Source organism: Rhododendron vialii, chromosome 7a (genome assembly GCF_030253575.1).
Source record: "Rhododendron vialii isolate Sample 1 chromosome 7a, ASM3025357v1".
NCBI classification, from domain to species: Eukaryota; Viridiplantae; Streptophyta; class Magnoliopsida; order Ericales; family Ericaceae; genus Rhododendron; species Rhododendron vialii.
In genome coordinates, this window is record NC_080563.1 from 20,579,392 (window position 1) to 20,600,459 (window position 21,068).

Genomic DNA, 21,068 nt, shown 5'->3' on the forward strand with positions numbered 1-21,068 from the left:
CTCACCAACACCGCTCACTGTCACCATCACTCCACCGCCGCCGCCGCCACCATTCACTGCCACTGTTGCATCACCATCACTCTACCACCACCATTACACCACTATCGCCAGCACTCCAATACCACCGCCGCCACCACTCCACCACCACCAACACACCACCACAATCATCATTCCACCATTATTATAAGTACATTGTGACTATTAGTAAATTAAGAGAGAATCAGAACTAAAATTAATTTATCATTTTTTTTATTCAGTACTTTATATATTTACTAAATAGCTTTTCAACTTAAAAAATTCGGTATTCAACTTTTAGTACTTAATTTTTCAACATTCAATTTTAGTTTTCAATTTTATCAAACAGGCCCTGAGTAGATAAGTAACGGTGAATACGTGGCGCAAGGAGAGGACTTTGGACAGGGGAGTAGGATAGGCAAACTCGGACAGGGGATCCGGTGCCCTCCCTCCCTCCCTCCCTCTCTCTTTCTCGTTCCCCTTTTTTATTTTTTACCCTATCGGATCATCGGACTCTCTCCCTTCCTGGAATCTGGATTTTGTGACCGAAGAAAGAGAAAAATTATCTTACCAAATTCTCTGCTTCAGTAATTCAATGGATTCAGCTTCGACAATGGAGGTGGGTGCTTCGAGCTCGTGGTCTCGTGCCATGTTACAGATCTCACCTTACACTTTCGCCGCCCTTGGCATCGCCATCGCTATCGGCGTCTCCGTTCTCGGCGCTGCTTGGTACACCTAATCTCTCTCTCTCTCTCTCTCTCTCTCTCTCTCTCTCTACATAAACGTATATATGTGTGTGTATACGTGTCCATGTATATTTAGATATTGCTATTGTTTTGTGAACCCTAGATGTTTGGGATTTCTGTGTCAGGGGGATTTATATAACCGGAAGTAGTTTGATCGGTGCGGCCATCAAAGCTCCACGAATCACTTCCAAGAATCTCATTAGGTGAAGCCCTAATCTCTTACTTGTTGTCTAAGAATCTGTATTAGCTTTATTTGTTTGATCTTTAATCATTGTAGTTGCAACAGTTTATTCTATCTGAGAAGGGACTGGAGCGATTATTAGGATACAAAACTTGCATCATATCGGACAATCTAGTAAATCGTTCAATAGTTTTTACCTTGTTACGAACAATTGATGTGATGTTAGTTTATTCTGAAGACGTCATGATAAAATCTTAAATCAGTGGGTGTCAAGAATGTTTTTTTTAATCTGATAAAAAAAGAAAAAGGATGTGTTCTTTAATGGATTAAGACAAAAGGATTAGGAGGGTCAAGGGTGTTCATTATAGTTCTGAATGAATGAAATAGAATATTCCGTGATAGATGTCATCTATGTCACATGTACTCTTCTAATGTATAAAGCTGCGTCCGAAACTCGACACTAGTATATAGGTGTAGGATTTGTGTCCAGCATATTTAGTTAAACATTCAGTTAGAAAGCGTATTTTTATGATTTTAATTAACCATGAACTACGCATGTAACTCATATTATGCATGAAATGCCCTAAGGCACCTTGTAAACTCCATTCATTATAGAGAATTAAAGATATATCTAAAACAATACAAATGTGTTTTCGATTGTTCTAGTGCCCTGAGCGAAATTGAGTCAATCGTACACTGAGACACAAATCCACTTTTGGCACTGGTATCCTATTCCCTTCGCCATAGGTTGTTTAGTTTGTGTGATGCTAGGGGAGCTGAGAGAGGGAGATTTTAGAACATCCTCATTGTGGTTGTTGATCTCTATTTCGCCGAGTCATGATTCGTGCAAGCTATGCTACGACTTATTGCACCAAAGCACCTTTTTCTAGTAAAGTTGTATGATTCCACCTTATCCCTAAGGTACCCAATGCAACATTTCCCGTTATTCCTCATATATAACAGGATTAAGCCTATTTATGAAGTGCATAGATACTTAGGCTGCTTATCTTCTAATCTGACCGCGGCCCCACCCATTTGGACATTACTGCTGGTGATTGTAATGGTCTGGTGTAGAGTGAGGACCATGCGCACGAATCCTTCTAAGAAAAGTGGGCTTGAACAATCAACCTCAAAACTTTAATCGCGGATGGAGCCACTTTATTCATCCTCAAAAATGTTGAGTGAGTCTACGACTACGTAATGCTCAATTTGAATTCTCATTAATAGAAAATTTTTGCAGTAGAATATTTAGATTTTACTTAAATGATGAACAATTTTGTCCATGTTGAGTTAGGTGTACAATGAATGCCCCGTTCATGAAAAAGATCTTGTTGCTATACTGGGTTACAATGAAGCAGTGACAGTTCAACTAGTCCTTAAACTTTTGAGTCTTTTGGGAGCAAGAGACAGAAGTTGGGGACTTGAAGGATTCAAGGTCGTCCATACGTTACCATCCAAGTACTGATGTGTTCAATGGGCAACATGTGTACATAAACATTGGTATTTTTCTTCGTTACACAAATAAGAGTAATGAGTTCTCTCTCAAGTCTCCTGTGCATCGGTGGACTCGAGGTGGATACCCCAAACAATGGCTCTATGAACTGTGAGCATAAAGTGCCTAGTTGAAGTCTCTCATATCCTTAATATGATCAGAATAGTCTACAATGGTGGATTACTTGATGTTTGATATCTAGGCAGTACCTCTTATTTTCTGCATCTTCTGGTAATGACGGCAGATGGTGTTAACACTAATTTCTTTAGTGAACTCTGAGAATATTTGGTATAGATACTGAACCACCTAAAGCAAGTGCCTCAGCTAGGATAGGTGGTGATTGTGGTTTGCTGGCATGAAGAGAAGTGACAATCAAGGAGGGTAGGAAAAGAAGACCTAAGTATGCTTATTTAAGAAGTAGTTCTAAAAAAGCAGATTCCATACTCGATTTGCAAAACCACTCTTTATTAGTAGTTGATCAGTGTTCGTTTGTGGAGATTGATATAAGCAAGAAAGCAGCCCCCCCACCACCACCACATTTCAATTATACCAGTATGTGAAAAGACGATTCATGCTATAGTGACCATTTTAGAGGTCCCCTATGTAGCACGGATGCTTCATCAGAGTGCCGGACACTCTGGATACGTGTCCGAGACTCAAGTTCAAAGTAACCTATTTTTTCTTAACGTTTTCCACTTGGACAGTCGGGGGACATGTTAAAAAATACTCTGGACACTCGGAAAACAAGTTAGGGGTGATGAACGAAATTGTGAGATCTAATTACAACTTAGGTTAGTGGGACAGATGATGGTTTATTGGTTAGGAAGACACACAAATGATGAAATGCTTTTCGTTGAAATACTCTTGCGAATGATATAATGATGGATATAGTTTAGGGTATATGTGGTGTTGCTTATTTACAATTAGGGCCTTACTTTTTTTGCTTTTTAGGGTTATTTTCAAGGACACCCCTTCAACTATTACGTTTTGTCAACATGACCCCCTCACGTTTAACATTCATCAACCTCACCCCCTTATCTATCAAAACTTATCAACCACACCCCTTTCGTCCAATTCTGTTAAAAAATGTTTAACATTTTAGACGGAAAAGAAGTACTAACTTGGACGGAAAAAAAAATTAACCCTTAAATGCCCTTGCCTATCTCCCATCTCCTCCCCCACTCATCTCCTATCCCCTCCAATCCCAAATTTCAACCCAAATCCCCTCCAAACTAACCAGCACCACCTCCGACGAAATGAAATTTCAGTTGACAACATTATCTCATTTAATTGTTCCATAAAATATCCACCACGTATACAAGGATATTGTGTTGAAAGCATAAGTGAGCAAACCATCTGTTCTCATCGAGAATGATGGCGTGGCGCCGTACACACGCCACGATCGAACGGCCCATGAGAACTCCACGTGACTCCGATCAAGATGGGTCTTGCACCGATCTCTTCGTCTCTTTGAACTGCACAAGACTTAAGGATCAGACTGATTTTTTGGAACAGATTTGAGTTGCTGCAAATTTTGGTCAGAACCGGAATAACAGTGCATCTAACTTGCTATACACACGCCTACTGTGGACGGCGCGCGATGGCTTATGGGACCTCTGTCCGCGATGGGTCAAGTGGCATTCAATTCGTCTGGCTGAGAGGAACAAGAATCTGGGCTCAAAACAAAATTTCGAGCAGTCGGTGGTGGTCTTCATCCGTCTCTCTCTCTCTCTCTGGGCTCAAAGTAAAACTTCACCGATTGCAAAACCAGGTACACCCAGGTCAAAATCGAAGACGATTGGGTCGCTGGGTGTACAATGAGCTCTCCTCCACGGGACAAAAATGGCGACGCAGCGACTGCTGACGAAGGCGCCGACCTTCTCTTGAGCGATTTTTCGTCACCGCGTCACCCTTGTACGTCGAGGCCGCGGACGACGGCTACGTGATGGCACCGCTGTTCTTGTGGAAGAAGATGTGGCCGGGGTGACCAGGGGTACTCGCTGCTATGGCTGATCGGAGAGAGAGAGAGTCCAAAACCTAAATTTAACATTACAATGGGTATATTTGTCTTTTCAGAGAGAGAGAGAGGTTGCGTTGGAAAAAAAATTAAGTCCAAAACCTAAATTTAACATTACAATGGGTATATTTGTCTTTTCACTTGTTTCCGTCCAAGTTTTTAACGGATTTTTCCTAAGGGGGTGATGTTGATGAGTTTTGATAGCTGAGGGGGTAAAGTTGATGAGTTTTAAACGTGAGGGGGTCATGTTGACAAAACGTGATAGTTGAAACGGTGTCTTTGGAAATAACCCTAGTTTTTATTCATATACTAGTATGCGTCTATGTCCTTTAAAACTTGTCTCAAACGTGTTTTGTCCTCCAATTTTTTGGACCTTGCGTGTCTGAGTGTCCGTATCATGTCCATGTCCATGCTACATAGGTTGTCTTGTCACCTTAAGTTCTCATTATGTGATTCAGTGATCCCCACATCTATGCTTTGTCAGTATTGATAATGCCTTGGATATCAGCTTTCCATCTTTTGAATTTCTTCCTACAATTTTGTGATAAATTGGGTATGACATTCGCAGATTCCTCGTTGGATAGTAGTTTAACAATTGTAAAGCTTTTGCTATTAATGACATAAATCTGTATTGAGTTTCTTGTGTGCTATTTATGATGCCCCTTATAGATTGGTATTTGACACAATTTCTTATTGCTCCCAGTGTGATCTTCTGTGAAGCTGTTGCTATTTATGGTGTTATCGTGGCAATTATTTTACAAACAAAATTGGAAAGTGTTCCAGCGTCACAGTTATATGCCCCTGAATCTCTCAGAGCAGGTTATGCTATCTTTGCCTCTGGGATTATTGTGGGTTTCGCCAACCTTGTCTGCGGGTTTGTCCCATCATTAACTCTATTTCCAACCAAAATTGCCTAATTCTATGTGTATTTTCGTGAGTTAATAAATCTCAATTAATGAACTTTTTCTTGGTACAGGCTTTGTGTAGGAATTATCGGAAGTAGCTGTGCACTATCTGATGCACAAAACTCTTCACTTTTTGTGAAGATTCTTGTGATTGAAATCTTCGGCAGTGCACTAGGGTTGTTTGGGGTGATAGTGGGGATAATTATGTCTGCTCAAGCAACGTGGCCTGCGGCAGTTTAGTCTGCTGTCTTTGTCAGTGTCTGGCGATTCAACTGTTGGTGGTGCCAGCTGATTACTACTGTACACCAATTTATGTATCTTCTCTCTATTGTCTCAGTTAGTAGTTATAAGTTCTCGTCTGATGGAGCATTAAATGTTTTGTTTGTTGCCCGTTTCTAATTTTTAAACTGCTTCTGTTCTAATGGGATGTCATACATTTGAAGAGGAGAGATTCGATAATGCTGTTGGAAGATGAGATAATGATGTATCTCCAACATTGTGTACTTAACTCCTGTTTTCCTGACAGTTCTCTAGCTAGGTTTTTTTTTTCCCGGTAGTAACCAGAGAACTTCAACAAATCAATAAAGCATAGTTCATATGAAATCAGACCAAAAGACGAAGGGCAAAACTTGTAATGAGTCAGCATTGCTTGACATGGGAGTTTGACTACAAAACTCTAGTAACTGTATTGGGATCCGGATGATCACCATTTTCTTATGATTTGGTTCCCTCAGCCTCTGGAGAGATCTGTAAGTCGGAACTTCAATGTAATCAACCCCCAAGCCTTGGTATAAGAACTGGTTTGGTTTGAAAACCTTGTCCATGAGTGTGTTTGATTTGCCTGTACCCTGGGAAAAAGTAAGGAATATCAGGGCAATAATGTTGGACGAATGACCGAGGAAAACCCAATGACCTCAAGGACTGGACTTCTGGTCATTTTCCTAGTCAGATTAGCCTTTCGTATCGTAGCCGTAAGGCCCATAACGTTTTCAACCAATGTCAAATTGACTTGATTCAATTATTCAAATTGGGTTGGCTAGCTAATTTAATTTCCTACAACTTTGTGTCTCGTATCATTTTCCCAAGTCCACTTTTTACTAGGCCAATATGGGCCTGTAATTCGAGCCCAAAATGTCAAAAAAAACCATCCTTTGGATCTACTTGTACCCGTGCAGCACTTTTGCCACCCGAGATCTAAGGCTTCTGAGCTTTTATTGGACCAGCTCAAGCCTTCTGTGGTCTCCCGAGTCACTACCAATGATTGATCAAGATGACATACAGCATAATCGCCGTAGAAGATTTTCCTGAGATATCAGTGAATATTAATGGTGATGGCAGAAGACGAAGTGGGGGATGATTTCAAATTTTGGACCCAATACACGCGCAAATCCAGGCCACTTCTAAAAAGCACGCGCAACTCTCTTTTTTTTTTTTTTTGTCAAACAAGCCTAACTCCACACCTAAAAAATCTGACATACTAAAACCCTATAAAAGTGCTTAAACCATTAAAATCCTATGAAACTAAGTGCACCCCAAAACTCTATAAAAGTGCATAAACCATAAACCCTATGAGAATGCCTAAACTCTGTAAAAGTGCCTAAATTGCTAAAACCCTATCATAAGAAAGTGAACCCTCAAATCCTATAAAAGAATCTAAACCCAAAAAAATAGTAAAATTTCGCCGAAGGTGGTCGCCGGCCAGAAGTGGATGGTGGGTGGAGATGGGGAGTGGGAGGGGAGTAAATTGTAAAATTGTGTTAAGGGGTACTCTTATCAATGAGGTTGTACTTAGAGGTAAATAAAAAATGAATTTATCCTTAATGGAAAATAAGTTTCACTTTTCTGTATTTAGAGGTAAAAATCTTTTTATTTTTTGTTGTGTTAATTAGTTTCAAACAAATTGTACTCTATTTGTTTTAGTGAAGAGAAAGAATTTCATTGATAATATAAAAGTACAGGAGGCATACGCCCAGGGCCGGCGCCCGGGCCTTGGGCCTCCAAAAAAGGTCGAAAATGGGGGCCCCTTTTAGGATTAAGTTTGTATATATAAATATAGTTAGTGGAATTTGTACAGCACAATCTAAATGGTTTAGTGGCAATTCTCTCATTCATCATTAAGTGTTTGTGGTCCATGGTTCAAACCTCCGTACTTGCATTTTTAAACTTCGCCCAAACCTTTTTTTCTTGTGAATGTGAATTGGTTTCTCTCACGTCATATTAATTTTTTTTAAACCTTAATTATTTTTCCTTCTAACTCTACAAAAGTTTCCATTAGTCCTACTGTTAACTTGAATTACATCAAGAAAATTAATTTTTTGAGCTTTCAAAAAATTCTTTTCGTTGGCAAGAACAATTATATTTTTTTTGGAGCTTTCAAACAATACTTTTTGTTGGTAATTATGTTATTTATTTGAGAGTACAATAGATATTTGATTAGTTTGATTACCCATTTAATCAGTAATTTTCAGTTAAATAATAGAGATGACAACCTCTATGTCAAATATATTTCATGTGATGGGTTTACATTTCTTCACCACGATAAATTAAATCAAAAAACACGGCAAGCTATCATTGTTTAAAATTGTCCCCTTTCATAAATCGGAAAAAAGATTGTACAATTATTTTCAAAATTCCTGTACATAATACTTCTTTAAAAAATTACAACAAAATTATAAAGGGCCCCACAATCTGAGCCGGCCTAGGGCCCCGAAAAGTGTAGAGCCGGCCCTGCATATGCAAAGGGGAGAAATTAGAACCAAGAAACAAAAACCAACCAAAAACGAACCTCAATGGGATTTGTAAAAACAACACAGCACACAAAGGATTTAAACATCGCCCCATTCTAATATACATGCAAAAGATCCATTAGAGAATAAAATCAGATAAAGAGTACTAATTGAGCACGCGACGATGTAGAGCTCGAAAGATGTGAGGATTGTTGAAGCTATCCTCAATTATATGGGATTGTTTGCGCTTAGTCCTTATATTCCCTCCGTCATTTTTTAAGTGTCCAGCTTCGTAACTCCAATTTATTAAGGAAACATCACCATTACATTTTCCACATCAACTTTTACCTCCACTTTTTCTACTTACCCTCTATGGAGACATTATTATATTCACAAACTTTTCAAAACAGAACATACTTTTAGAAGCAAAATAGAAAACGTACCAATTTTTATCCACTAACTTTATAAAATAAACATTTACTAATAGACATCACAAAATGGAATATTGGACTCTAGAAAAGAGATGGAGGGAATATATTTTTGGGAGGCTTGGACATTTTGAACATTGTCAAGGTCCTTGAGTCTAGATTTTCATTTACGAGTTCTGAGCTTAGTTTGATTACCCACATGGCGACATCCATTATCAGAGATTGACATTCCTAACAACCTTGTTCCACTTAGACCTGAGATTCCTCGTCTTGCAATTTCTTGAACTACCCACATGATGATCTCCATCACTCGAATCATCGTCCCCAAAAGCCATTGTCAGCTTAGTCTTGAGATTTCTCACCACTGGTGTCACTCCCCATCCCGCAAAAGTCACCCACAGTGGACCCAAGTCAGCACGGCCACGTGGCATTCCACACAAAAACCAACAAATTACAAACTAACAGAATAAAACCCAACGGAAGACTTCACACATACAAATAAAAATGTCACCGTTCTAGTCTCAACTCAAACAACAAACCACCGGCAAACTTAATTACAACTCACACAATTAAAGTTCTCAAACACCCTTAATTATAATTTTTATTCCAATACTTTTAAAGTTCTATACCTCAACAAACCCAATGACTACATGTGATGCTAGCCGAACACCTCTAACGCTAACCGATAGTGGACCCACTCTAAGCCACCTACTTCTTGGCAGTCCAAAAAGGAAAGTCAAAGTATGTGAGACATAGAAATGCTCAACAAAATATTACAATATCCGAAGGAATATCCACATAAATATGAATCATTAACATAACTAAAGTACTCAATTGAATACAACATTTATAACCAACAGATCTTCCAAACACAAAAATAATAATCAAAGAACATCTACATGTATATAATCCAAAGAATATAAGCATGAAGGTAAACCACACAAGCATGCAGTGACACGTCTACCACATTCTCATGTACCCCGGGAGTTGTGTCCCACATACCATACTCCCATGCACCGGTAATTAGTCGGCATGGCATACACATGGTATGCCTCACACGCAAATCTTTGGCAGTACAATCAACACCTCAACAAGCACACATAATATCCAAACATGCATAATCTTCAAACATGCATATCAACAACTAAACCTCGTGTCCTACACACCATGCTTCCAACCATCGTTAAATAAGCGGTATGGCTTGCGACATGGTGTGCCTAACACGTAAACCTTCCCAACATTTCAACAGCTAAATAACGATAGCATGATATAAACCACCGCAATAATATCTTTTTGAAGATAACCACATCATTAGCTAAACCTCGGTTAGACCACCATAGCAATATCTTATTAAACATAATCATGTCAAACACACTCACCTTTGTATCGACTAAAGTATGCCAAACTACAGTTTCGGCAGCTCCTAATTGGCCGGTTCTTTACCTAATCACAAGCTAACCATATCAATTATTTAACGTTAAACATTAGACTAATGCTCAATATCTAACTATAAAGCCATCAATGAATTTAAACGAGGTCTAACAACATAAAAATATCCATCTCAAAGACCTAGAAGTGTACCAAATCATTTGTAAAGTTCAAATACAACTTAACTCCCAATATCAGTATAGAATCTTACGACCATCCTGTCGTATTTTTCCTATAACTTCTTATAGGTTTATAATTAGATCACAAAACTACTACCATTAGAAAGTAGACTTTTAGCACATCAATTTCGATATATAATATGCCCCAAATGGAGTCCGAATGAAAAAAGTTATGTCCGTTCAAAGTTACAAGCAAAATTTGTCTTAAGGCCCAAGGTATTGATACCGCCAAAACAAGGTGTCGATACCAACTGTCACAAAATGTTAACAGGTTGCTGGGTATCGATACCATCAAAATTAGGTATCGATACCAAGCCCCTTAACTTGGGTTTCATGCATAAAACTCTATTTTTTGAATCCTCAAAACACATCCAAAACACTTCCAAACCCCACAAAATCATGCCCAAACACTGAGAACTCAAAGGTTACTCCAAGATCATCAAATCCCATGAATCAAAATAAGTTCTAAACATCAATTTCAAAGGAAATCAAGTAAAATCCATGAGTTCACCATGAACTCCAACCCAAACCCAACTTCACCTCAAACAACCATAACCATATGAATTTACTTCTCAAAATGAGGTCTAAGCTCTAAAAAAAATGGATTTCAAGACCTTCACATACAAATTAAAGAACAAGAATCAAGATATAGGTCAAGGTTCAAACCAATTATCCAAGGAAATATCCAAGACAAAGAAGACCACACCCCTTCTCTTCTCTTCTCTTCTTCTCCTGACATCTCTCTCTCTCTCTCTCTCTCTCTCTCTCTCTCTCTCTCCAACGTATAAGATAAGAGTGAGGGAGACAAATATCTCCTAGGATATTTGTTAAGCCTTAAGGAAAAATTATCACGTGTAAGCAAGACCATAAGTTAACTTATACTCCTTTCACAAACCACACACAAAGCCCCTCTTAAATTCTAATACTTACAAATTAACCGGCAATCACATACTTTAATTAAAATATGAATTAAATATTAAATATCCGGGACGGGTATTACAACTGGACCCTGATGCACAAAATATTTTTCTATTCTAGTAGGAGACTTTACAGCATTTGAATCCTCAGATGGAGTTTGGAAACCAATCGACCCAACATTCGAATCCTGAGGAGTTTGTAAACCGATCGACAGAAGAACGGGCTCACAAGCAGTCATGCTTTCTATCTCAATTGTGATGGAAGTGTTGGGTTCATGCGAAAGAACTTCCAAGTCATAATTCATAGGTCCCTGGAAAAGCTTAAATCTGGCTCGAATCTCAACAATTGAGACATTAGCTCGACGAAAAAATTGAAAGGGCTCATTAGTTTTCAAGGATGGTTGAAGGTTTCTGTTAATGAGGAGGAAATCACGACCCATAATGACATTTCTTTCTATTCAGAGGCTTTTTGGAAATAGAACCCTTCATGTAGTCCCTCCCAGAACAATGAGGATTGTCTTGCGTTTGATTATTGCTCGATATGTCGCCCTGTTTGGTGTTATTGCTTGCATAGCCATGCCCTTCCGTAACACATCCTACCGTACTCTGTTGACCCTCATGAGCTCTTGTATGGTTGAAAGTAAGCTTAAAAGCAACAAAGTAAATCCATGCCAGACTTAGGAAGATGTGGCGGAGAGTGAAAATCATGAAAACCACTACGGTTGTCTTTGACCCTTTCCTCGGCGCATTCAACAACAAGACTAAAAACGGAGTGTGGAGAAGAATCCTTTACTGATGACTCATTTGACTCCATTGCAAAATGCGAGTGCACATCCATGGATTGAGTACCATCCATGTTATATGGTGATTTTAAATGGTGAAGCATTTCACGTCCCTAGTACTAAACATTGAAGCATTGAGAGCATGACTATCCGAATCCCAATTAAGATCAAAGTTATCATCGAAAAGTTCCACAGAACTAAACTCTGAAGCTTTGAAAGCATGACTAGCCAGATTCAAGTTAAAATCAAAGTTATCATCAAATGTGTCAAAGTAAACCTCCTCCCAATATGTCAAAGTTGCGGGATTGCCCTTTGATTTTTCCTTGTCCACAATATGTGCCAATTTTTTACCCATTTTCGTCATAGAAAGCCATTGTTTATTTAGTCTATCTAGAGCGAGAAATGGATCCTGCTATCACCATGTAGCAACCACTGATAAACGCAGCTAGGGAACTCAATCTACTCAGCAAATTCCACCCCAAAACTCGGTCAAATTCAGCACACAACTTACATTTTCAAAACAAAAAAAAAAACCCCTTAGTGGAATCAGTTACTATTTATTTGTTATTTTTTATTATTGATTTTTTCAGCCCAAACCCTATCAACTTAGTAAGGAGTATTACAGAACTCTATCAAAATAGTGGAAAACAGTCTACAAACAAGCCCAATCAACCCGACACCCAGTCAACTCGGCAAACAATAGTGGAGTACTCCAACAAACACTGATCCATACCCAAAACTCAATCGATTTCACCCAATCCCGGCCATAAAATCGAACCAACACAGAAATCGACGTGGAGCAGCAGTAATTACTTGAATTGATTAGGGATAGTTCAAATACAGAATGAGAGCCGTCAGAGTCACCGTATCTAGATGCATGTGCTCCGTTCGCTAGAGATAAATCAAATCGAGTCGCCTTTCCTTGTTGTGTAGATCAAAGTTCATGGCGCCGGAGTGTGATGGAGACCCCTTGCCGACAACATCCAACACGAACCCAAATTAGTTGGGACCTCTGTTCGAAATCAAAGATTCATTCCTTACTTTGAACCCAAAAACTGAAAAGCAAAGCTTGTTCCTCCCTACAAGACGATCCCAGCCCAGGGTACCCTTCCTACAAGACGACCAACAACTGTACACGCAAAAAAAAACCTTGAAAATCGTAGATAAGGGATAAAAACAGTAGATCGGCCGGCCGATGAAGGATATAAAGTCGTCGATGACATCGTCTGTGCCGGCCAATAAACAAAAGTTGTATGATTTAAGTCTTCACGTATTTATGTAGGCCGATCCACGAGCTACGAACATGAGGGATAAAAAATTTCCATATTACAATGGATGAAACTACTCCACATTACTTTGGGCATCACTGAGAGGAAATGCTGAAGTTGGTGCCTTGTTATTGGCCAGTATTGTGGGTTTGACGTTGTTTCATGTTTTGCGATAGGGCAATTTCATGGGTTTTTTTTTGGGTAAATTCAATTTCATGGTTTAAGTAAGCATTTTTTATGATTTGTAGTTCTTTATGGCATGTAATTTGATGGTTTGCAGTTTGCAAATTTTGATGAAGAAACATTTGTGGGATAAACAATTGCAGTAATGCTAAGTTTGTCAATTGAGTCATTAATTCCTGTTCAGAAGTTTTCAAACGAACATGGGAAAGCGACTAGAGACGATAAGACTTATTTCTGATGTAATTTCATGCACAAACAAACAAGATAGGAAGGACTACACTACCAAGTCCTTCGACTAATAAGCCATTCACCACAATCCCTCATAACCATATTTCCAAAACAAACCCCATTGGTAGTTGGTAAAATGGTACTTTCCGTCTCTAAATAAGTGTCCAGTTTCACTTTTTCAAATTATTTTTAAATTAGCTATATCTTTCAACCTATACCGTTTATCATAATTTTCAAACTTTGTCTAATAAAACCAATTAAGATCTATCAAACAAGATCTATATTACATATAAAAAATAATATACTTTGAAAGATATAAATAATTTTTTAAAATGCCCGAAATAGTAACATAAGACCCACAAATATCGAATAATTTTGAACATATCTGTATTCGTATTTGTTCCTAGTAGTCAGTGTATGTTTGGTTGGATGGAATCAAAGTTAGAATGAAATCGTGATTCCAAGAATTTTCATTCCATTTCTCGGTCACACCAAAATTACTAGTGTCATTCCAAAATTCACTATTGTCACTCCAAAAATTACTATTGCCACACCATTTTATTACGGATGAAAATGGTCATTCCTAACCACAACCAAACCTGAGAATAAAAATAAATATTTCAATCTTATTTCCCCCAATTTCATTCCAACCCCAATTCTATTCTATTACTGCTATCAATTCTATTTACCCACAACAATTTTGGGGTCTTTTAGAGGTGGGTCGAAGTTGGTCCAACCCGCTACGTGAGCATACCGCATATCCCTCTCTCTTTCCCGTAGCCTTAATCACCCCCTGCGCACGGCACAACCCCACTCTCCTCTCTCTCTCTTTCTCTCCATGCTCCAAATGGGGGCAGGTGGTCGGGAGGTGCCAATATCGTTGGACGGAGTGAGAGACAAGAACTTGATGCAACTAAAGAAGCTCAACACTGCCCTTTTCCCCGTTCGCTACAACGACAAATACTACGCCGATGCTCTCGCCTCTGCCGAATTCACCAAGCTCGGTACCTACCTCTTCCTGCAATCCTCGCTTTTTCTTGCCTGTATTCTTGTTTTTTAATCTTTCTTTCTTTTAAGGGTTTACCCGTGTTCTGGAATCTGACAATCTCTCTCTCTCTCTCTCTCTCTCTCTCTCTCTCTCTCTCTCTCCGTGTGTGTGCGGCTAATTTGTGAATCAAAATTGGGGGCTAATTGGGTTCTGGGTTTGTGATTGGTTTGCTTAACTTGTTCGTTTGAATGGCTTGAATTTTACCCATTGATGGAGAGCTGTTCTTTTAAGTCGGGCCATGTTGATTTGTCAGACTAATATTGTAGATTATGCAATCCCTAGTATGAATAATCCCACCATCCAGTAGGGAGGGTTCATTAATACCACATTGCCAAGGTATTGTATGACCATGTTGTGCGAGATTGGTAGTCTGATGGATATATTATTCCAGAAATACCATTCCCATGGTTTTGTTATCCGATCCCATGTCTAATCCGGTCAATCGAATAGGCCACGGTTGCGTTTATCTCTTTCTATTACTGCAATATTATTCTCAATCCGAATTCATTAGCTAGGTTGGGTTCCTGATCTGGATATGGCTGATTGTTGATTGTTGGATGCCGTTCATTTGTTTCAAACCTTTGTTACAGTAGCAATTCAGTTTTTGCCATTGTGTGACTCAGTTGAGTTCATATGAATAAGTTTGTTGTTTGGTTTTGGTTTTGCTTGTTCTTACGTGAGGATGGATGGTCTGATTCTGATTGGTTTCCAGGCAATGGACTTTTTGGTTAAAAAGATCTTGTTTATGTTTGCTATTTGCTGCTACAACTAAATATAATGTCATTGTCTTTGCATACATTGAAGCAAAGGTTTTCCTAGGGCCATGTCTGTGTTTTTTTTTTGGAGAGCAACCACGTCTGTTGTTGGAAACATGTGCCTATTGACTGGGAGTTCCGATGGTGGGCTATGTCATGACAAATATAGCAGAAATCTAAGAAGCACAGAGACATCTACCAGCCTCACATATCCGTGTTAGACATCTACCAACCATGTATGTCGAACACCAATATGCCGTTGGAGAGTCTGTTTGCTACTCAAATGAGTATCAATAATCATATTAGCATAGTTCATTTTAAAACAACTGGGTAGTTACCAAACATTCTTATTCATTTTTTCAAAGTTTAATTTGTCATATTTGTTCTCTTAGGTAGTTTCTTTCTGTTAGGAATGGGGTTTTAAACTGTGTTATCATTCAGCATAGCGGATGTTGTCAAATTGTAAGTTGTTAGTTGTTATTGTGGTGTTGTTCATCAAATCCGGTTAACCTCTGCTCAACCTCTGGTCCGATAAGATGGGTTTGCTAGCCTTTCGCCTGACCTGCACAGGAAGCACCCACTGTCAGTGCCTAAACCGGCCGGGGACGACCGGAAAGGCACTCCGATGGCTAAGTAAGAATGTACACTAGAGTTTAGAGTGAGAGAGATTATGTACCCTTCTAGGGTTTAACCTTTGCCTTTGTATAGAACCTCCTGACTTGTCCTCCAAGTATGTGTGCGTGCCTAGCACTCTCGGTAACCACTCTAGCTGACATCACATCTAACGTAATGGATAAGGCGGTCACCAAAGCACATGTGTGAGCTGTCATCCAGAGTGCATGGGTGCATGTCCAGCATATGCAATAACCATTAGGGCTGACGTCCAAAATGACACACCTAGCCAGGCGGTTAGGTGCACGTGGGTGAGCCACGCATATGTGAATCACATGGGAATAGTCCTACCATACCCGGCAACAGACCAAGCGGTAAACGCTCCGGTCCCGCTCGTTCGGCAAATACCCTACTATCAATTAGAATATGATTCCCCGTCTTGCTGAAATGTGAACCTTCGGCAAAGTTTGGTCCGGCCGATCCATCAGACTCCCCAAACTGCAAGGCCTATGAGTCCAGCTGGAGCTTGATGGTTCGGCAGTAGTATCATGGTTAGTTCGGGCCACTACCGTAATGGTATTGGCAGCACATACCAACTGGTAACAGGATTTGGAAAGCAAACCCGTCAATTTTGAAGCCCTAACAAACATCTACAAACTGGTTGATAACAAATGTTTTGATCTTGTTTTTTGACACTTTGCTTGTAATGGTTTAAAATCAATGTAGTTGCACTTCAAATCATACTTTAGAAATGATATTGAACTTAACCTTGCCAGGGGCGGCATTCTGGGCGGATATGGGGATTTCCGTCCCCGATCCCCGAAACCGATATGCTACCCATATCTGCCCCGATATCCGATCAGGGAGGGGGGAAAGGAACCATAACCGAACCATTTGGTTTTTGGGTAATCCCCGAAACGAATGGGTAACCGAACCAGACAAGAGAGAGAGAGAGGAGAGAGCAAGGGAGAGCATTTGACAGAAGATTTCATCAACATCAGCACATGGAGGATATTCGCAGTCAATCCAAATCATATCCTTGTAGTTGATAATCGAGTCCAGACTCTGCAACTTCAACTGCAACTTGAACTTGTTGATGAAATCATCCGTCTCGGAATCCACCTCCCTCCTCCGTCGCCCTACCGCTCCCCTCCCTCACCGTCACCGGCCGACAAGCCTCCACGACGCCGATTTCCTCAAAGTGCCCGAACGCCAACTTCGCGCTCTCCGACTTCCGCATCTTCGCCGCAGAGAATAGAGACAATGAGAGATAGAAGGAGAGGAACATAGAAAAGGAGAGAGAAGGAGAGAGAGAGAGAGACCTTAGATCGCCTCACAGTGGAGGCACCGCTCTGGAAATGGAGATCTCCTGGAAGTGAGAAATAACTCACCCCTAAAATTGGTATATGTATGTATGTATGTGTGTGTGTGTGTGTATATACAGGGTTATTTTTGTAATTTCAAGGTTTCGGGTATTTTTGGTTCGGTTCGGGGATCGGTTCAAATAGCAGACGAACCACAACCGAACCGAACCCGTTCGGTTATCTCATACCCTCCACCATACCCGTACCCGCCGGGGAAAATTTCGGTTATGGTTCGGGGAAAAACTTCGGTTACGGTTCGGATACCCATCAATTCGGTTCAAATTGCCATCCCTACAAAGAAGGTAGAACTTCTTGTATTAAAAGAATTTCACCTCCTCAAACAATTAGAAATGCTACTAGAAGAAAGAATCAGATGAAAACATGAACATATTATATTTATGGTGGTACGAGTGGTATAAGTAACGCAGTAATACTAGTGGCGAATACGTGGCTTGCTAAAACTTCATTGTCACAACTTACAAATTTATCATTCAGTAGTTTGCCTTTAGAATAGTTTTACTTGAACAATCAAGCTCAAATTGGTAAGCAAGGCACACACGACGGATACGAATGAGGTACCAGCCCCCCATGGTGAATGATTTACAACCTGCGGTCCTGCTGGCACAAGTCAAGTTTGCAGTGATTTCCTCCACTTTTTGGCATGACCATGGTTCTTTTGGAGTAAAAAGGTCTTTCAGATGGCCAGGGTCTTATCGTAGATGTGTCTAAACTTGAGGAGCTATTTGCCCCCTGTTGGCCACCCAGATTAGAATTAATACTTAATGGCTTGTATGCCTATATTAAATGCACTCTTCTAAATTTATGAAGTACCCATGTTGAAGACTTGACGAACAAAGAAGAGTATTGCATCCGCGTCCAACATTTTTAGTTGGACATTCACCAAGCAAGCAAATTTTGGAATTTTAGTTTGCCATGACCTATGGATAGACCTCCTACATGATGCATGAAATGCCAAAGACCAATTAACCACCATTTATTGTGGAATGTAAAGATATATGTGAAGGAATACTAATATTTTGGCGTGTCCCAATGTCCTTGAGATAGAAATTACTGGAGTCCGACACTTAGACATGCACCACACTCACACCTGTAAGGCCGTACCCTTGTCCATATAACCTAGGTGTGCCTTTGGTAAACTTTGATCAATGTGGTACTCTGTGTGCAAGACCAGATCTATTGTGGCCATGGCATCTACTTTCAAGATCAAGGTACTATGTTTGTTGCCTCTGCAAGGCGGTTTTGTTTCCTAGGGCTAAATAGTAGTTCTGTATTATAGAGGCTCTGGTTACTGTTTCCCATCCATAGAACGGGCTGCTATCCCTGTATTTGTTCCTACACAGTCGTGAATTTGTCAGTCATCTCGTAATTTATGGACCTAATCCTTATTGTTTCACTCTTAAATTCTGTAGTTGACATTACTCATCGATCCTTCTCCTTAATATAATGCAGTAACCTTGACCACTCATTGCACTTTGGTGGCAGGTTGTCTTCGATATTTTGTTTTTGTATTTCTTCTCTATTCTTGACCACTCATTGTGCTTTCATGGGAGGAGTGTGTTGGGAGTTCTTTAAACTACTTGCTTAATGGGCCTGTGGGGTTTCGTAGAAGAATCTTTTATAGACAGTTTACGAGATTAAGTAGTTGATGTGTCCTGATATCAGCATATCTGTAGTATCATACTATCACTCAGTGAATTCTCCAGTTAGTCTGCCAGTACTTTTTCTCTTCAAGTATTTCTGGACCTGAATTTTATCAACGGTGCATTCAAGTTTCTCTTTCAGTTTGAATTAGTCGTTTCAAACCTGTGTTCCTGTAGAGTCTATTATATCGGGTTTTCTCTTTCCTTGTATCAGGATAATATGGCAAGGTAGTCCATTTCAGACAGTGGTCTTCATGTGGGCATGTTGAACACCCTAAAACACACCTTAGTTCTTTGCACTTGTGTTACGTGCAGAAATTGGATCACAAGTTGCGTTAAATTAATGCTTCAGAATGCGTAGTTTTAGTTTACATTATGACCATTCTGCTAGATTTTGTGCCACAAATTCTGCGTCTCCAGCACCGATATTCTGCGTTGGAGTTCCATAGCCCTGTCCAAGATCCAGATTTGTCTCTTGAGTTTTTAATTCTTCTTTTTCTCTGTGCTCAGCATACTACAGCGATATTTGTGTTGGGGCAATTGCGTGCCGACTGGAAAAGAAAGAAGGTGGGTCTGTCCGTGTATACATCATGACATTGGGTGTTTTGGCACCATATCGTGGGTTGGGTATTGGTGAGTTATCTGCCTGTTTCTTTCAAGTTTTGTTTCTCTTGCATAAGAATCACTTGGAAAACCTTAAAGAACTGTTTCCAAAACCTCAATATTCCAAATGGATTAAAAAAAATTTACTATTTGTATGCTGCCAAGTGCCAACTTTATAGCACACTCCCTCAAAAGTTATGCTCTGTTGTTTGGTTATGCCACAAAGCGTATACGTCCTTTCAAAGGAATTTGGTTGATGTTTGGCCGATTGCAATTTTGGTAGTCGTCTAAGATTGTGAACTATTCTAGCCGTAGAATTGCGTAGCATTCTAATTTGAATATCTGTTTATGGACTTGTCCAACAAAAAATGGTTTTTAAGAGTCAGCTGTGACCAAAAACTATCAGCAATGCTTGCTGGAAATTGATTCCTAGGTTTTATTTGGTTATTCCGACTAGAGCCATTTTTTTCCCATAAAAGAATAGTTATGCATTAGTAATTAATGTTTGGAATCTGGAAATGGTGCAGGTACAATGCTGTTAAATCATGTCCTTGATCTTTGTTCCAAGAAAAACATCGGTGAGATTTACTTGCACGTGCAAACAAACAATGAAGACGCAATCAATTTCTACAAGAAATTTGGTTTTGAAATCACAGATACGATTCATAACTATTACACAAACATTACTCCACCGGATTGCTATGTTGTTACCAAGCTGATCGATCAACCTCAACCAAAGAAATAACAGTTTGGGAAGTGGTTCCGTGCTAGGTGGTGGTTTTTTTTTCCGTTGTTTACTTTTAGAGTTAGCTTGGGGTCTAGTGTCAAATGCTTGAGGTTCTAAATATGCAGAAGAGGCTGAGTCATTGACCATTTTCATTTCTTATGCATCTGTTGAACTGAATGACTTTGCTATTGATTGTTTTTGGCCAAGAACAGTTTTGTATGGTATTAGATGGGTTTCCACGTAAAACCCATCTACGTATCATCCAGTTGATGACATTGATGTAACTCAATTTATTAGCTTAACTTGCCCGCTATAAGGCTGTTTTTTCGATCATGGACTTGTGGAGTAATTATTGCTTTTCTTATCACTTTCCTTTGCCGTTTGTAAATCCATTGATCTGAACACAACCCTAAAAGTGTCTCTACCAAGTTGCCTTCTAACTGAGAGATCTCTCCTGATATGTATCTGCTGTATTTAGCAAACTTGTTGCTCTGAAGCCTCTCAACAGAATTGAGAGGCTCGTAGGATAAGCTCTCTAACTCAAAAAAAGGTGTCCATAAGTCTACGGGAGGGTAAAAAAAAAATCTAAATACTGCTTTGCTTATTGAACCTTTTGTGGCTTTGGTTTGATGTGGAAATAGCAAAAGGGAGCTGTAAATTTTGTGCTTTGAGATTTCCAGGCATCTCTTATAATCCATTGGGGTGTCTGGATAAAAAATTTCGTTTACGGGGAAAAAAATGTGAAGGAAAAGATGAAATGTAATATGCATTTATTTTTCTGTTAGACAAACTGTAATGCAGAT

At 39.5% G+C, this 21,068-nt stretch overlaps 2 protein-coding genes across 2 annotated transcripts; both read left to right on the forward strand.

Annotated features, from left to right (window-relative positions):
* Positions 1 to 402: 402 nt before the first annotated feature.
* Positions 403 to 5,864, forward strand: LOC131333398 (V-type proton ATPase subunit c''2-like). Its single transcript, XM_058367899.1, has 4 exons — positions 403 to 744; positions 887 to 964; positions 5,155 to 5,325; positions 5,428 to 5,864. Exons 1-4 carry the CDS (start codon positions 611 to 613, stop codon positions 5,594 to 5,596), a joined length of 552 nt encoding a protein of 183 aa, XP_058223882.1. The 5' UTR covers positions 403 to 610; the 3' UTR covers positions 5,597 to 5,864.
* Positions 5,865 to 14,194: 8,330 nt separating this feature from the next.
* LOC131331954 (uncharacterized) lies at positions 14,195 to 20,598 on the forward strand. Its single transcript, XM_058365935.1, has 3 exons — positions 14,195 to 14,499; positions 19,446 to 19,568; positions 20,066 to 20,598. The coding sequence occupies exons 1-3, from the start codon at positions 14,334 to 14,336 to the stop codon at positions 20,281 to 20,283; spliced, it is 507 nt and encodes a 168-aa protein (XP_058221918.1). The 5' UTR covers positions 14,195 to 14,333; the 3' UTR covers positions 20,284 to 20,598.
* The last annotated feature ends 470 nt before the right edge of the window (positions 20,599 to 21,068 follow it).

What these genes read in the sequence shown, in the direction of transcription:
- LOC131331954 (XM_058365935.1), top strand. Translation starts at nt 14,334, where the DNA reads ATGCTCCAAATGGGGGCAGGTGGTCGGGAGGTGCCAATATCGTTGGAC. An exon ending in TGCCGAATTCACCAAGCTCG is followed by an intron (nt 14,500 to 19,445) that starts GTACCTACCTCT and finishes CTCTGTGCTCAG; the next exon opens with CATACTACAGCGATATTTGT. An exon ending in ATATCGTGGGTTGGGTATTG is followed by an intron (nt 19,569 to 20,065) that starts GTGAGTTATCTG and finishes GAAATGGTGCAG; the next exon opens with GTACAATGCTGTTAAATCAT.
- LOC131333398 (XM_058367899.1), top strand. Translation starts at nt 611, where the DNA reads ATGGATTCAGCTTCGACAATGGAGGTGGGTGCTTCGAGCTCGTGGTCT. An exon ending in TCCGTTCTCGGCGCTGCTTG is followed by an intron (nt 745 to 886) that starts GTACACCTAATC and finishes TTTCTGTGTCAG; the next exon opens with GGGGATTTATATAACCGGAA. An exon ending in ACTTCCAAGAATCTCATTAG is followed by an intron (nt 965 to 5,154) that starts GTGAAGCCCTAA and finishes TATTGCTCCCAG; the next exon opens with TGTGATCTTCTGTGAAGCTG.